The sequence below is a fragment of the Tupaia chinensis genome, unplaced genomic scaffold (genome assembly GCF_000334495.1).
Source record: "Tupaia chinensis unplaced genomic scaffold, TupChi_1.0 Scaffold000597_1, whole genome shotgun sequence".
Taxonomy (NCBI): domain Eukaryota; kingdom Metazoa; phylum Chordata; class Mammalia; order Scandentia; family Tupaiidae; genus Tupaia; species Tupaia belangeri.
Genome location: NW_006160114.1, coordinates 3,748,798 through 3,763,889, shown reverse-complemented (window position 1 = coordinate 3,763,889; position 15,092 = coordinate 3,748,798). Strand labels below are relative to the sequence as shown.

The 15,092-nt window shown below is 36.5% G+C and overlaps 2 protein-coding genes across 7 annotated transcripts in view; one reads left to right on the top strand and one right to left on the bottom strand.

Moving 5' to 3' along the window:
• The window catches only part of N4BP2L1 (NEDD4 binding protein 2 like 1), a 31,591-nt gene that overhangs the window by 16,251 nt on the left and 248 nt on the right, over positions 1 to 15,092 (top strand). For 2 of the 6 annotated variants that reach the window (XM_027775687.1, XM_006158438.3), the window contains 4 exons: positions 4,570 to 4,697; positions 5,005 to 5,093; positions 7,282 to 7,358; positions 8,620 to 9,775. In XM_027775687.1, coding sequence (XP_027631488.1) covers positions 4,570 to 4,697; positions 5,005 to 5,093; positions 7,282 to 7,358; positions 8,620 to 8,878 — 553 coding nt within the window. In that variant the 3' untranslated portion in view covers positions 8,879 to 9,775. Of the gene's footprint in view, positions 1 to 4,569; positions 4,698 to 5,004; positions 5,094 to 7,281; positions 7,359 to 7,407; positions 7,475 to 8,619; positions 10,160 to 15,092 lie in introns of those variants that run through there. The other 4 variants (XM_027775690.1, XM_027775689.1, XM_027775688.1 and 1 more) reach the window with 4 other exon arrangements.
• BRCA2 (BRCA2 DNA repair associated) overlaps positions 14,627 to 15,092 on the bottom strand; it is a 95,300-nt gene continuing 94,834 nt past the window's right edge. The window contains 1 exon segment of the mRNA XM_006158439.3: positions 14,627 to 15,092. This exon segment is cut by the window's right edge and continues 16 nt beyond it. Within this exon segment, the coding sequence (XP_006158501.1) occupies positions 14,875 to 15,092 (218 nt within the window). The 3' untranslated portion in view covers positions 14,627 to 14,874.

Here is a 15,092-nt window from a genome sequence, read left to right as displayed (position 1 = left end):
CCCTACAGTGAAAATCTCTCCAAAAAAAAAAAAAAAAAAAAAGAAGATACTTGACAATGAAGTTAGGAACAAAGTGTCATGATCTCTGCAACTTATTTTTATATGGTTCATCAAAAATATAAGTCTGAGAGACATGAAATAAATGAGGCAAATTGTTAACATGTGATAATTATATATGGCGGGTAAACAGTGTTCATTATACTATTTTTCAACTCATTTCTAAAGGTTTGCACATTTTCTAACTAAAAGGTTGTGAGGAAAAAAGTTTAGGTAGAAATAAAAAGAAGAGGGAAAACTGCATAATAAGTGAGACTTAAGGGAAACCAATTCGATGTGTGAATCTTGTTCAGTTCCTGATTCAAACAAATCAATTGTAGAAAACATGAGGCAACCAAGAAAAACTTGAACACTGATGAGATATTAGATAAAAGAATTATGATGATACAAGATTGACCATATGAAAATAATTGTTGAAGCTGAGTCATGGGTATGTGGGGAATTATATTATTTATCTATTTTCATGAGTTTGAAAATTTCCATAATAAAAAGTAGAGAGATCAAGTTAAAATGAACTAGTTATGTTGGGCTTTTTTCGTGAGTAGGTGATTAACTGAAGAAGTATCTAAATGTGTCTCTATGGTTCTTTATTATTAAATAATCACACAGAAGAACAGATTGTGAAATCAAGATTAGTATCTGAGTTTCCCTCACAATAGTGATTTTAAGTGAATTTGGGGGAGGAACCGGGGGGAGGTCAAGGCTATGTGGAAGTAATCATCTTTCTATTTTTTCCCTTTTATTTTCATTCTCTCAATTTCCCTAATGCATGAGGCACCTGAGCAACATAAAGAAAGCTAGAGCTGGGTCATTATCCTCTTCACTTCTGAAGCTGATGGAATGGTATTTATTGCTTCCACTTAAGTTTGAGAACCTCAAGATTGTGTATTTAATCAGTCATTTATTTAGCTAGTGGAGTTTTTACTCTGCATTTTCAAGACACTTCTATGGCTTCTGGTGCTAATTTAACATTTTTGATGAAGATTTAACATTGGGTGATGAAGGAATTCAGGAAGATCATAGAGACCCTCCTCCCCCCAAAATATCCATTAGTCCAATAAAGGTGAAAAATGCTATACTATTGACTCCTTGTTTGTTAGGAGGACTATGAGGCCTACATTCAGATATGTCTTAGGAAATGAGAGAAGGTGGTTTCGGCCCCATAGTGGTCCTAACTTTAATCTAAAATAAAATTTTGCAATTAAATAGGACAATATCATATTTTGTTTCTGTGTTCTAGAAAGGGATGGGATTCAAATTAAACAAAATGTGGATTAGATACATGTACTTTAAAGTCTTTCTAAAGGAAACATTAGAGGGTATTAATTTCCAATTAATAATGTAAACCATAAAGAAGAAAACAAGAGTAGATAAGGCTAGACACACACACCCACACAAAATTTCATAATTAAACTTTGAAAATATTTAGAAAACAAAATCAAACTTATGAATGGCAGACTTAATAGGGAGAACATGAAAATAGATTTAGAATTGATATCAAATCTGGGACCTAAAAGGAAAAAAAAACACTTGGACCCAGTTACCATAGTTGCTTAACTTAGTACACAAGATAAGGGAAGCGAATGTGCACTATTATTAACCTTTGAACATGGTTTTCCTTATGTAGTCTAAATATTTATTAAAATAATTAAAAAACTGTGTACTCTTCACAAGTATAAGATATATGTAACTGAAAATACATCAAGTACTACACATAGATATTTTTCCTCAAGTGTCTTTATCTGCACTGTAGGTTAAAGTTTGTATTTAGGATTTGGACTTTTCAGTTTGAGTATCTTTAAAGTCAAATACTAGGCATTCAAAATTGTAAGCATTTGTATAATCAAATCTTTCTATGTTTCCCTTCCTTCATGTCACTTTATCTGTAGTAGGTTTGAAGTGCCTCCCCTTCCATCAAGAAGTTGAAAGTACTTCCCCACCCATTCAGCACAGGCCAGCAAAGTGATGCACTTTGACTAACAGAATGTGGTGGAAGCCTAGCAGCTTCTACTCTTGTCCTTTTGAAATATTATGGTCTGTGACTCCTTGAGTCTGCGAGGCCATGTGGAGTGACAGCCTGCAGACAGCTGACCCTGTCTGTACATGATGAGGACTGCCTAGACAATTATGTCCCAGCCTGCATTGCCAGGTGGCTGTAGCTGCATGAAGGACCCTAGGCAGGACCAGCAGAACTGCCCAGTTGAGCCTAGTCCAAATTGCTAACACACAAAATTAGTTCATTCCTGTTTCCACACTTTTCCTGACCTCTGATGCTAACTATCACTTTTCACTTATATTGGTCCTTACTTTACACACCCATTTCTTTGATGATCTTTGGTCCTCTGACATGGTTTCCATGGTTTTCGGACCTTATATTTACTGGTTCATTCTTCTCTGGGCATTTTCCAGCTTGCCAAATTTCTCTTTAAATTGTGTGGCACTAAGAATTGACAACAGCATTTCAAATATGATTTGCCACTTTTAATTCTTGGTGTCTTTGTTCTTGTTTCCCTAAAGTCCCTGGCATAAAACAAGCCCTAAAGCATTAGCTTCCTCTTCTTACCTCTCATGTTCTTAACCTGTCCCCCAAGAGGCAGTTTTTCTCGTTCCTCAAAGGCCAAGTCCTGTATCTCCGTTACAATGTTTTCTCTATCAGAATTTGTTCCTGTACTTTTAGTGTTGTATTGGTATAGCTTTTCCTCTGTGTTAACGCTGGCTGTGGAGGGGTCTGACTCCTTGGCTAGCCTATAAATGCCATTTAAACTTGCCTTTTGTACCTTAACACTTCACATAGTACTTGGCACATGTTACATGCTCAATAAATGTTTAATGGGTTGGATAATTAATCACTACTCTTTGGGTAGTAAAATATATTATCTTCTGGTCCATAGTTCTCCGCAGTCTATCAAGAGAGACTGTCAGATTTCTGTTTAAGTGAAGGTATGAATTTCCCTGTTTACTGTTAAAAAAAGAGAACGTATGTGGTTGAGAATTATTTTTCATCTATCTTTGCTGTCTTCTTTTTAAGTGCTATCAAGTCTTCTGAAGAATTTTGACAGAAGTTTATTCACCATTTCTGGAATGTATATTCATTCAATTAATGAAAATTGAGGCATTTGTGTGATTTTGGTCTTTCACCTCTCTATTATTCACTGCAATAGTATTTATAACAACCTAGCTGGTGAATTTAGCCTCATTAACAAAATAACAGTACTTTATATTTGTAAAGTGCCTTACTGATTAAAAAAGTTTTCCAACACCTTACCTCATTTGAGCCTTCCTAGAAGGCGCATGTTTATTGTTCTTTGGGGATTAAGATAATTCCGTAGATGGACAAGAAAAACAGCAAGAACAAAAAGGACCTGAACAGCTTTGCTTTCTCTCTGTATTTTCTGCTCTTGTCATTCTTCAACCTTCAACTTTTAAATATTTTCTTTTTCTGAGCAGGTTCTGTGGCCATACTTTCCATTTGCTGGTTGAAGGTGATCTGAAGTTAGAGTTATGCTGTTGAAAACTGTAAGGAAAAAGAAACATAGACTAGTTTTGTCAGGCACTGTGTTTCCCCATGTTACTAGGTGATCATCATTACCTAGCATGGGTGTACCCTCAGCTTTTACTGATGACAGAAGGAGGTCCAGAAGAACCCCCGCCTGCACCCCCGATTACTACCTACTTTCTGCCAAGAAATAGGCAAAGTACAGATATTGAGTGGAAGCATCTTCTCTTGGAGTTATTTTGTTCAGAACTTACTTCGTTTTAATTTTTGCTTTAAGGGATACAACTACATGGTGGTTTTTCTTTTTGTTGGTGATACTGTTATATTTGGATACAGGGTACTAGAGATTTAGGCAGGCATGGGTAATATTGGGTCTACTCTTCCTTTCTCCTTTTTGGCTTCCCCTCACCCCTATTTGGCTTAGGTCATTGTTAAAATGTAAATATGTTCCCTAATAGGGTAGCATACACATATCACCTTTATCTACATTTCATACCTCAGCAAGAACTAGTTTCTCAGATGGGTCCTTACAGAGAACAGAGCTCCAAGGAAATGGGACCCAGTACAGGTAAGAGATTAGGGGGCAAAGGGAAGGGCTGCAGCATGGGGGCATGGCACCTGTGGGCAGCTCTTGGGAGGGCACTGGTGCCTTGCAGAAGGGTCACGGGGACTGGTGCCCAGGAGGAAAGATGGTCACCATGCCCTCAATTTAGCCTCAGAGTTTCATTGTGAGCAGTCGTGGCTGCTGCACAGTCCAGGGCAGTGACCAGCGCCCCTTACGTTCAAAGGTGGCAACACACATATCCACCTCTTGGCTCTCTCTTGCCTGCTGTTAAGGAGTGATGCCTTCTAGAGATAATAAGCATCTCTCTTTTAAAATTCAGTTTCAACAACTCAAAAATTGGTGGTCTCAGGATTATAAACTGCTAGATGTTAGAGATGGAAGGAAATTGTTTTACTGTGGGTATATCTATAATAATAATAATAATAAAATCTTTCATTTCTCTACTTTCCAGGCAATTGCAACATGATTTTCCCAGAGCCCTGATTTTTAGCACGGATGATTTTTTCTTCAGGGAAGATGGTGCCTATGAGTTCAATCCTGACTTTCTGGAAGAAGCTCATGAATGGAACCAGAAAAGAGGTGATGAATTTCTTTTCAAACTCTTGGGAAACCCTGTTATGCATGAAGGTTATAGCTACTGCAGAGTAAATAAGTTTTACGGAAGCAGCTTAATCAAAAGTCCTGCCATTTCTCCCTCTCCCCAAAACAACTCCACAACATAACCTTCTTAAATTTCAGGAGAAAGATCATTATTAATAATGGGTTTTGAAACAGGCATTAAGGTTGTGTAATGAGGACATCCTGTAATAAAAATGACAAAATATGGATTACGCTCAGCCTTCTGATTGTTGTATGTTGTTCACTGTTATATAACGTTGTGTTGCAGCAAGAAAAGCAATGAGGAATGGCATATCCCCCATTATTATTGATAATACCAACCTCCACGCCTGGGAAATGAAGCCCTATGCAGTCATGGTAGGAAGAAGTATCATTCTGAATTTTCAGTTATGGACATTTTGTGAGAAAGTTGCAACATTTGTTCTTTCCTCTTTTTCTGATCATCCATGATTTTGTATTTACTAACATAGTTCTCCCAGGCAGCAAGTAAAGAGGTTTTATTTTAGTGTTTCTCTGCTGCTCAATGACTGACATTTGCTGAGATATTAATCTCACTTCAGGGTATAATTTTTAAATAGTCCTCGGTAAATGATCCTTGGTCTAAATTCTTGATAGGTTTTCTGTCTTTGTTATTTTTCCTAAGGGGAGGCATATAGAGTAGTACTCACTAAAACTTGCAGAGAAATATTGGACTAGATGATACCACTAACACAGTTACAGGTTATAATATTACAATCCTGTCTTTGGCAAGCTAGGCATTTCAGCACTGTGTACTGTTACTGCCTGGAAATTACAGGGTAACAGAATTTTTCAGTTTAGAAACAGATTTAGGATTAACACTATAACCCTATTAATACTGTAAAATACAAAAACACATACACAAATACTCAGTTCTCCATTGTCAGAATAGAAAAATAAAGTGAATATAACAATCTGCACACTAATCTTTAATTTTGAGGTGTATCTGGTTGTCTCTTATTTTCTATTTTGTCTTTTATGATAGTAAAATAAATTTGCATTCCCATTTGGTCATAGAAAGGAGAAAAGACCCAGAAATGTACAGGATGGGCTGGAAGTGACAGCCGAATCTTTACTTTTGTCACACACAGTCCCCCTGTTTATGGGTGAAGAGAATAGTTCCCAAATTGGTCTCAGAGCAGTCTTTTTAGGTTTCTTTTTACATTTCTGGCAAAACACCATCCTGATAGGTGTGCTTTTCTCTAAAACTTTCATCAGTTTTGCTTAGACTGAGATTGTGGGGCTGTGGAGAATGTAAGAAATGATGAGCATCATCAACCTTATGGTTACTTCAGCTCTTGAGTGACAGTGCAGGCAAGAAATGAACAGGGACACGGAGAGTTGAATGATTTAAGCCACAACTCAAAACCAAAAGTTAGGGATTTACTGAAGTGGCTTAAGATAAATAATTTTACTTTTTATTTTCTGTATACATAAGGGAATGCCAAAAAGTTCATGGAAAACTGAAATTAATGTATGAGTTTATTGATTTAAAAGGTTTCTTTTGCAAGACAAAGAGAACACCTCCAACAGGGTCTTGAGGCCATGATCCATTCCTAGCTTCAGCCAGCCCTGAACCATGGACATTTATGTGCCCAGTGTACTCAGGGAACTCTCTGGATGCAAGCCCAGAGCCTTGCCATGTGGATCAGCTTCGCAGAATGTTTTGTTTTACTCTGCGCCATCTAGCCTTATTAAGAATTAATTCTGGTGCAAAATGTTCTTGAAATTTGTGTATAGTTTTTTCATAATACATTTTCTATGAGATATTTGAAGACTCCTCATACAATCTTTTTTAGCCATCAACAGCTATTAGTTAGACTGATATAAAACTGAATGCTTCTCTAAACAGAAGTGCCCATCTGAAGAACGAAGAGGAAATCTTTTTCCTTACCCTTTCACTTTGTATTTTATTATACAGTAAACTATAGTGAGGATAGAGAGTTTGGCTAGAGATAAAGTAGTAGTCAATTTATGAATGAAAAAGTGGATGTTAATAGTTTTCTAAATCAAAGAAATGGGGCACAGAGCATCGAACCAAGCTATATTGAATAACAGGGAGAGTTACTTTCAGAGAGATTAGGTAAAGTATGTGGGAATCATTTTTATTTCATAAGCCATGTTTTCCTATGGCACTCTCACTTACTAAAGGCATGAAGAATAGGACAAGACATTGACAGAAGTAATCACATAAGGAACTTTGAGAAGTCATTGAATTCATTTGTCATACCTTTACTCAGGACATTTTAAACTAGTTATCTATTTTTTAATATGTCCAAAACAAAGAACCTTTACAGTTTCTCTCCACACAAGATAAAATGGACCAAAATTTATCTTTGGGAACCATAATGTGATCTGAGAGCAGCTCTGTATGGGAAGGAACCAACTGCATTTATTAAGATAAATTAAGGCATTGGATTACTGGTAAAACAAATTTTAGAAAAGATTTGTAGTAAATGTTAAATGGCAGCATAAACATTCCCAAACATGTATGTCTTCAATGTTTTATGTACCTTTGAAAAATCAGGCACTTGAAAATAACTATGAAGTTATATTCCGAGAACCTGACACTCGCTGGAAATTCAACGTTCAAGAGTTAGCAAGGTACTTCTTTGTTTTTCTAGTTCCTCATTATGTATCCTGCTGTTTTCAGGTATTTCAGACCGAACAAAGAATCTTTCAGGCTGGAAATGGACATGGTAGTTTTCAGGCCAGAAATGGTAAATCTTGGAAATTGACAACTTTGGAATTATTAATGTGAAGACTTTTAGTTTGGGGTCAGTTTCTAATATAATGCTAAATGCTAAATCTTGGCTTGGACTTGGTCCTTTAAGACGGTGCATTTAACATTCTGCTAAAATGCTTCTTCATTAATGAACATGTAAAAGTATTGTCCTCTGCATGGGATTACACGTCAGTGGTAGTTTTGCGTTTAGGTGAAAGGTTTTTAGATGCCTAATAGTCTGAGGTTTATTTATGGTCTTGATCCTGCTTCTAATTTATAAGGCAATAAATGTCCAAACCATACTAACATGAGTGAATGCATGGGTTCTGATATGCAGTGTTATTGGATAGTATCAATGACTTGACGTAACCAGAGAAATAAGAATTTACCTTTTAGGAGTAAGGTTAGGTTGCCTTATAGTTATAAGAGGGTTGTTTTCCAGAGTAGGTCTTTCAACTATCCCTATCAAAATCACCTTAAGGTGGTTGTGAAAAATTCTAGTTCATGGGCCCTATTTTATAGTTGGAATCTCTAGTCATTGTGTACTTATCTATATCCCTTGATTTTTGTGCCCATTAGAGTTTTGGATTTTTCTTAAAGAATTATTTAATTTTATTATTATTTTAAATTTGACCAGAGAGAGAAAGAAAAAGGGAAAGTGAGAAAGCAAGCTGCCAGATCCAGGATTCAAACCATGATCAGCCATGTGGTAGTCCAGGACCTTAATTAACCATGTTATCTGCCAGCCTCAAGATTGTTTTGATAACCCCATTTCTTAGGAGCATCAGGAACTGATTTGCTATAAATTGATAGATAAATGCATTTATTAAGAAGCAAATATATGACACAAAAAATCTTGGGGTGTTCTTGTGTCTTGAAGCACATCAAGATGATCAGAAACAAAGCATTTTGAATCTTCGGCTCTTTGCTAGCCTCAGGATAATTTGGGGATGTACAGGGCAGCATGAAAAGCAGCAGCAGACCCCAAATGAGAACTTCATAGCAATATGTTATATTTTGTTAAAGTCCTGAGAATAGGGAATGCACTATCTATGCAGTGATGGGAAACTTGTAAAATATAAGTAACTCATTTTGATATCCTGTCTTAACTAAATGTTTGCATTTTTTTTTTCCATGTAGAAGAAACATTCATGGAGTCCCAAGAGAAAAAATACACCGAATGAAAGAACGGTATGAACACGATGTTACCTTTCACAGTGTGCTACATGCAGAAAAGCCAAGCAGAATGAACAGAAACCAGGACAGGAATAACGCATCGCCTTCCAACGGTGCAGGATACTGGAACACCTACGCAGAGTTTCCAAGCCGGAGGGGGCATGGCGGCTTCACAAATGAGAGCTCCTTTCACAGAAGGGGTGGCTATCACCATGGATATTAGAGGCCTATCTTATAGCCATCCAAAATTTTCTTGAATCAGTTTTTACTTTTGGTAAAAAGTAAAATTTTTGGTATTTATTCTTTGTTCAATTTTAGTAAGAGCTCTAATTCCAGTGCAGATAGTTGAATGCAAATGTTTCTAAGCAGAAGTCCTTATATTCATTATCTCAACAAGCATTTCTTAAAGTGCTCCTATATACATGGTCTGAGGCTGGAAATTCTGCACCTGATTCTGATTAAACGAAGTCTCTTTCTCTAGGGCAAGAATTTGAAACTGAAACCTGAGAACATACCCAACATACTAATTGGTTATGAAATTAGTCACATAGCTCCATAAATCAAAGAAAGTGTTTATATTATATATGTTTCAGTATCACTTTCTCTGAAATAATCTGTTTGTTTTTTCAGGAAATTCATCTCCATCAGGAAAGTTGGAAAGGTGGGAGAGGAGAAGCGGGAGGCAGGAAAAGTTTTAGTGCTACTGCTACTTTGATAATTTATGTACCCTAAAATGTGAGATGTATGACTCTAATGATACTGATTTTCCTTTAAAACTAATATGCTAGAAATCATACATCTAAGGGAGTATTGGCCTTCAGAGTGGACATTTTGGTAAGTTATTTCTTTCTTTTAATGATGTGTCATTGTTAAAAATGCCTGTCAAATCCTTAATAGCTATATAGCTACTGAGGAAAATCAGTGTCATTATTTAAAGTCACACCTTGTATTTTATTTATTTTGCTTTATTCAACAGAATTAAACCTGAATTACTTTGGGCTGCTGCTAATAGTGTACGTGAAATAAGCCTGCCTTCAGGAAATGCCAGGATTTAAAAGGAATAACTAGACGATTCAAAAAAAATTATGCCTGTAAACATCTGCATAATTAGCTGGCAGCCCCAACATTTAGGAGTGTAAGAAATTAAACATACCAGGGTATACATTATACCAGGATATATAAAAACCATGCTCATTAAAAGATCATTAGTCTTAATGGTTTTTATGTAGCATTAAATCTAGAATGTTCCTCTTATACTGATACTGAATTTTTTGAGTCCAAATTAAATTCTAGCAGGTTAGAATCAGACCATATGGGATAATGCTCTATTTCTTGTTGGCCAACAGCTTCTTTCTACTGTTCTGTGAAGTATTTTGTGTCCTATAAATGGTGCTTTTATGGTTATTTAAATTGTATATGGTATTGCATTTATATGGATGTCATTGAATCTTTTTATTTTGCTCAACAATAAAAAATTTAATTACCTAAATTCCAATGAATTCAACCATATAGTAGCCAATTTTTCTATAAGATTTACAAGTTTTAATATAGGAGGCATAAAGGCAAAAAGCAACTGCACATTTTACTTGCTTACATAAATTGATATATACACGAGAAAGACTACTTTAATACTCCATTATCTAATACTGTTGAAATTTGCTTATCCTGACAACTGTCAGCAATGCATCTGTAATTTCTTCTTTATCAAAATTTTTTAAACTGGCGGGACCAGCAGATAGTGTAATGGTTACGTCACTGGACTCCCATGTAGTCGACTACGGTTCGAGTCCTGGATGAAACAGCTTAAAACTCATGCCAGGAGTGTGTGTGTGCAAGCCCAAAATCCTAGGAGGAGTTTGAAGGAGAAGGGATTGTGGCATGGGCATGCCCCTGGGGGGTGATTTCTCACTTTCTGTCTCTCTGGGTGAGCGCATGCGGCCTATAGCAAAAAATCTCTTAAAAAACAAACAACTTTTTGAACTGGCATCTCCTTTGAGTAACAGTTTGTTTGGCAAGCATAAAATAGAAATTTGAACTTATCTAAGGTGTTATCATAATTTTGTTAAATCCTATGTGTCCAAGCATACAAAATTCTTAATAAGGATAATCCACTTAATAATACTATTTTCCTGGCCCAGGTAATCCTGGGTATCTTAGTCAATATGGTTATTGCAGAACCAGCTCAAAATGGATAGTTTAACTCATCAAGGCTAGTGGATGAGAGTAGTGTCAGAGAGCCCCAAATACCCGCCTTTGATTGATAGAAGCAGTCAAAAGTACCAGAGTCAAGCCCTCCTGATTGGCTGGTTCTCTGTTTAGGGTTTTTGGTTCATCTTGCCTGAGCTGAGTAACTACTATGGAGAAGTGACTCTGGTCTATAGACCAAAAGGTTTTATAGAGCACTAAAGAAGTTTCCCAGCCTGTTCATGGCTCTTCTTTTCCCAAAAGACTCCTGAATTCTTGGAAACACAAAAATAATTAGGTGCTGCCAACTTTATTCCATCTGAAAAGATCTATTTTCCCTCTCAACTCTCATAACTCCTAATTTATATACTTTTTGAATCCTCAATACTCATATTATTTGGTGTTAACTTGCGTCTTTCGTAAAGCTGGCAACTGCTTTACGTATACAATAGGCTCATTAAGTGACTGTTGAATAAGTAACAAATTACTTTTGTCACTTATACTATCATGTAGTATACACTGACTCTGTAATACTTGTTATTTTTCAGGGAATAATATACTTGTATACTCGGAACCAGCAGTTAGCATAATGGCTATGTCGCTGGACTCCCATGTAGTCAACAGTGGTTCGAGTCCTGGACCTGGCGGCTTAAACTCACGCCTGGCTTGGGTGTGTGCGTGCCCAAGATCCCGAGAGAATGGAGAAGGGATTGTGGCATGTCCAACCCCCCTGGGGGGTGATTTCTTGCTTTCTTTCTTTCTGGTGAGCACACATGCCCTATAGCAACAACCTCTCAAAAAAAAAAAATACATATATACTCAAGCTTCATACTTTGTTTGTGTAGCTTTAATATTATTTATAATCTATACAAAGGAGTATGTGCATTAGATATCACCGTAATGGGTGATCTAAATGAGAATGAGAATGGAGGAGGTAATAGGTTTTCTAAAATTAAAAAAGGTTATTTTCTTATACATATAATTCTTCCTGCTCACCTGAGACTCAAGTTTTTGTTCTTTTTAAAAAATTATTTATTTTTATTTGCCAGAGGGCATATGTATTCACTGAAGACAAAAGAGAAAGTGAGAAAATATATCCTATGGGGCATGATCTTGCCACAATCCTTCTCCATCTCCATTCCCTTTTGGGATTTTGGGCACACATGTACATGCACTGATGTGTTTTTCAAGTGGCTGAGTCTGGGACTGCAATTGCATAGTTGGCCATGTGGGATCCAGCCACCTTAACCATGAGCCCATGGACTGGCCCAAATTTTTTTTTTTTTTAATTTTATTTGTTCCCTGAGTGAAAGAGAGAGAGAGACCAAGCAACAGCATCCCAAACAGAATCTTTCAGGCAACAATTTACCCCCAGATCATAGGCACATAAGAACATGGAACCTTCCTACGTGGGTCAGCCCTGCAGAGTGTTGTATGTTATAGCTGTGACACTATCAGACACCATGACTCAAGTTTTGCTCTCTATACTAGAGTGGATCACTCACTGGGTTAATGATTAGGCTGTGAAGACTAAATTGTCTTATGAACAAAATTTAAATCACATTAATACAACAAGGAGAACACTTAAGTTAAAAATAATAGCACAATAGACTACAATGATTATACTAATAATTTTAAGGTGAGAGAAAAATCAGAGATTACAGTTCTGGAATGGGACAGGCTGATTTTAAAATATTTATTCTTGGTTTTGGAATGTATTTATAATTCAATTTGAAAACATGATAGTATATATAAATTTGACATTTTAGAACACCTGATTTCAGAGCTTTTCCACACTATTAGCTCCTACTTAGAACTGCTTTATCTCCTCCCCCCTTAAATTAAATGTAAGAAAGTAACAAAAGTGTTATCTTAAATTGAACTTACCTTCTGCCTTTGTGGTAGGTTTAAAAGAGAAAACTTTATGAGTCCTCTAATAGAGCTAAAATAAAGAAAGTAGAGTGAGTGCCATAATGAAAGCAATTCTCTGAATGGCTATGTTGCCGGACTCTCATGTAGCTGACTGCGGTTTGAGTCCTGGACCCGGTGGCTTAAACTCACACTGGGCACGTGTGCGTGTGTACCTAAGATCCTAAGAGGAGAATGGAGGAGAAAGGACAGCGGCGTGGCCATCCCCTGGGTGTGTGTGTGTATGTGTGATTTCTCGCTATCTCTTTTCTTCCCATATGAAGGATAATCTTGCTGGGTATAGTATTCTTTGTTGAAATTGCTTTTCCCTTAACACTTTTAATGTATTTTCCCATTCTTTCCTCACTCACATTGTTTCTGATGAGAGGTATGCTGTTAGCCTGATGGGATATCCTTTGTAGGTAACTTGCTGTTTTTCTCTTGCCAATCTTAGTATCTTGTCTTTGTCTGTGGTTTTGGTCAATCTGGCTATAATGTGTCTTAGAGAAGATCTTCTTGGGTTGATCATACTTGGGGTCCTTTGTATTTCTTGGGACTAAATCTTTACATGCCTCTCTAGGTTTAGAAAGTTTTCTTGGAGGATTTCATGGAATAGATTATCAACGACCTTATGAGTCTCTCGTCTTCTGGGATACCAATTAACAGATGTTTGGAAGTTTGATGGTATCTAGTATTTTTCATGTATTATTCTCATTTTTGGGGGCAATTTTCTCAGTATTTGTGGTGGGTTTTTCTAGGCCAGCAATTTTCTCTTCTATGTCTGAGATTCTATTTTCTGTATGATCTAGTCTGCTTTTAATACTTTCAAGGGAGATTTTGACTTTCTGTATTATATAGTCTTCATCTCTAACAGGTCCATTTGATTCTTTTTTAAAGTGTGTAATTCCTCTTTTAGATCTTGCAAGAATTTCCTCACCTCCTGGAACTTGTCAACTCCTTTCTCCTGCCTCTTCCCCAGTTCATTGTTTCTCTTCTCTTCCATCTCTGTTAGCTTCACCATTATGAATATTCTTTTCCCTTGGAGGAGAGGTATTTTCTTGCTTTCCCATATTTCTTGTGGCCCTGCAGTGATTTCTAGCCATCTGATGGATAGTATGTTTTTCTCCTAATTCTTGAAGTTCAATCTGCATGTTCAGAAGCATGCAGAAGGAGGTGATCTGGAATCTTTTTGCTGTTCCACTTTTATTCCTTTGTACTGCAGATTCAGTAGATATTGAGGAATGTGTTGACCCTAATAGTATTTGATTTTTTAAAAGAATTTTATTTCATTCATTCATTCATTCATTCATTTATTTTAATTTGATTGAAAAGTGAGAGAGAGAGAGATAGGGAAACTGAGAAAGCAAGTCACCAAGTCCAGGACTTCTTGAACCATGGTCGATCATGTGGAAGTTTCCAGCACCTTAACCACCACACCACCTGCTGCCCCCTCCCCCCCCCCCCCCCCCCCCCCTTCGTTTATTTAATTTGACCAGAGAGAGAGAGAGAGAGAGGAAGCGAGAAAGCAAGCTAAGCCTGGGACTCCAACCATGATCAGGCATGTGGGAGTGTCCAGTGCTCTAATGACCATGCCACCTGCTGGTCCTGCAGTCTGGATTACTTTAAGGATTAAGAATTGGATAAAGAAAGCATCAGTATAAATCTTATTCGTCCTGGATTTTGAACATTCTCAAACTACACAACAACCAACACAAAGCATTAAGTTATAGAAAGTTCTCTCTCTCTATATATGAACAAAAATAATAAAATAAGAACTAAACTAAAAAGAATGATCTGAGTTAAAATAATTATTTAGAAAATCCGTTTCATTTAAAAAATGACACAAAGTAGAATAAAAGGGTATATTTATTTCACTTATAAAAATAATATTTGTAGTGATCAAATCCATTAATAGAGGTTTAAAGGAGTTTTTTCTTGATTAGTTAAAACATATATGGTCCATTTTAAGGTATACAACTGAAACAAAATATGGAACTTGACAAAACATCCCTTTGACATACAAACTCTTAGTTAAATTTGAAACTGTTTATTTTCTCATATGCAAATACTGATGTGCAGTTTGAAATTATATGTCTTATACAATGCAAAGGTTAATAAGACCAATAACTACTTTTGTTTTGGTTGCCTTTGCAATTTCTTTGATATATTTTTTATTGTACTTATATCCTCCATTTTAGCCTCATTTTTTTGGGTACTAGTTTGGGAATTCTCTTGACCTTTGGTCAGAGATGTAGTATCCTGCCTTTTCAGTCTGAGGTAATCTTCTGAACTGGTGGGAGCAGTCTGAGAGGACTCACCAGGAGAAGTAAGATGATTTTCTCCTG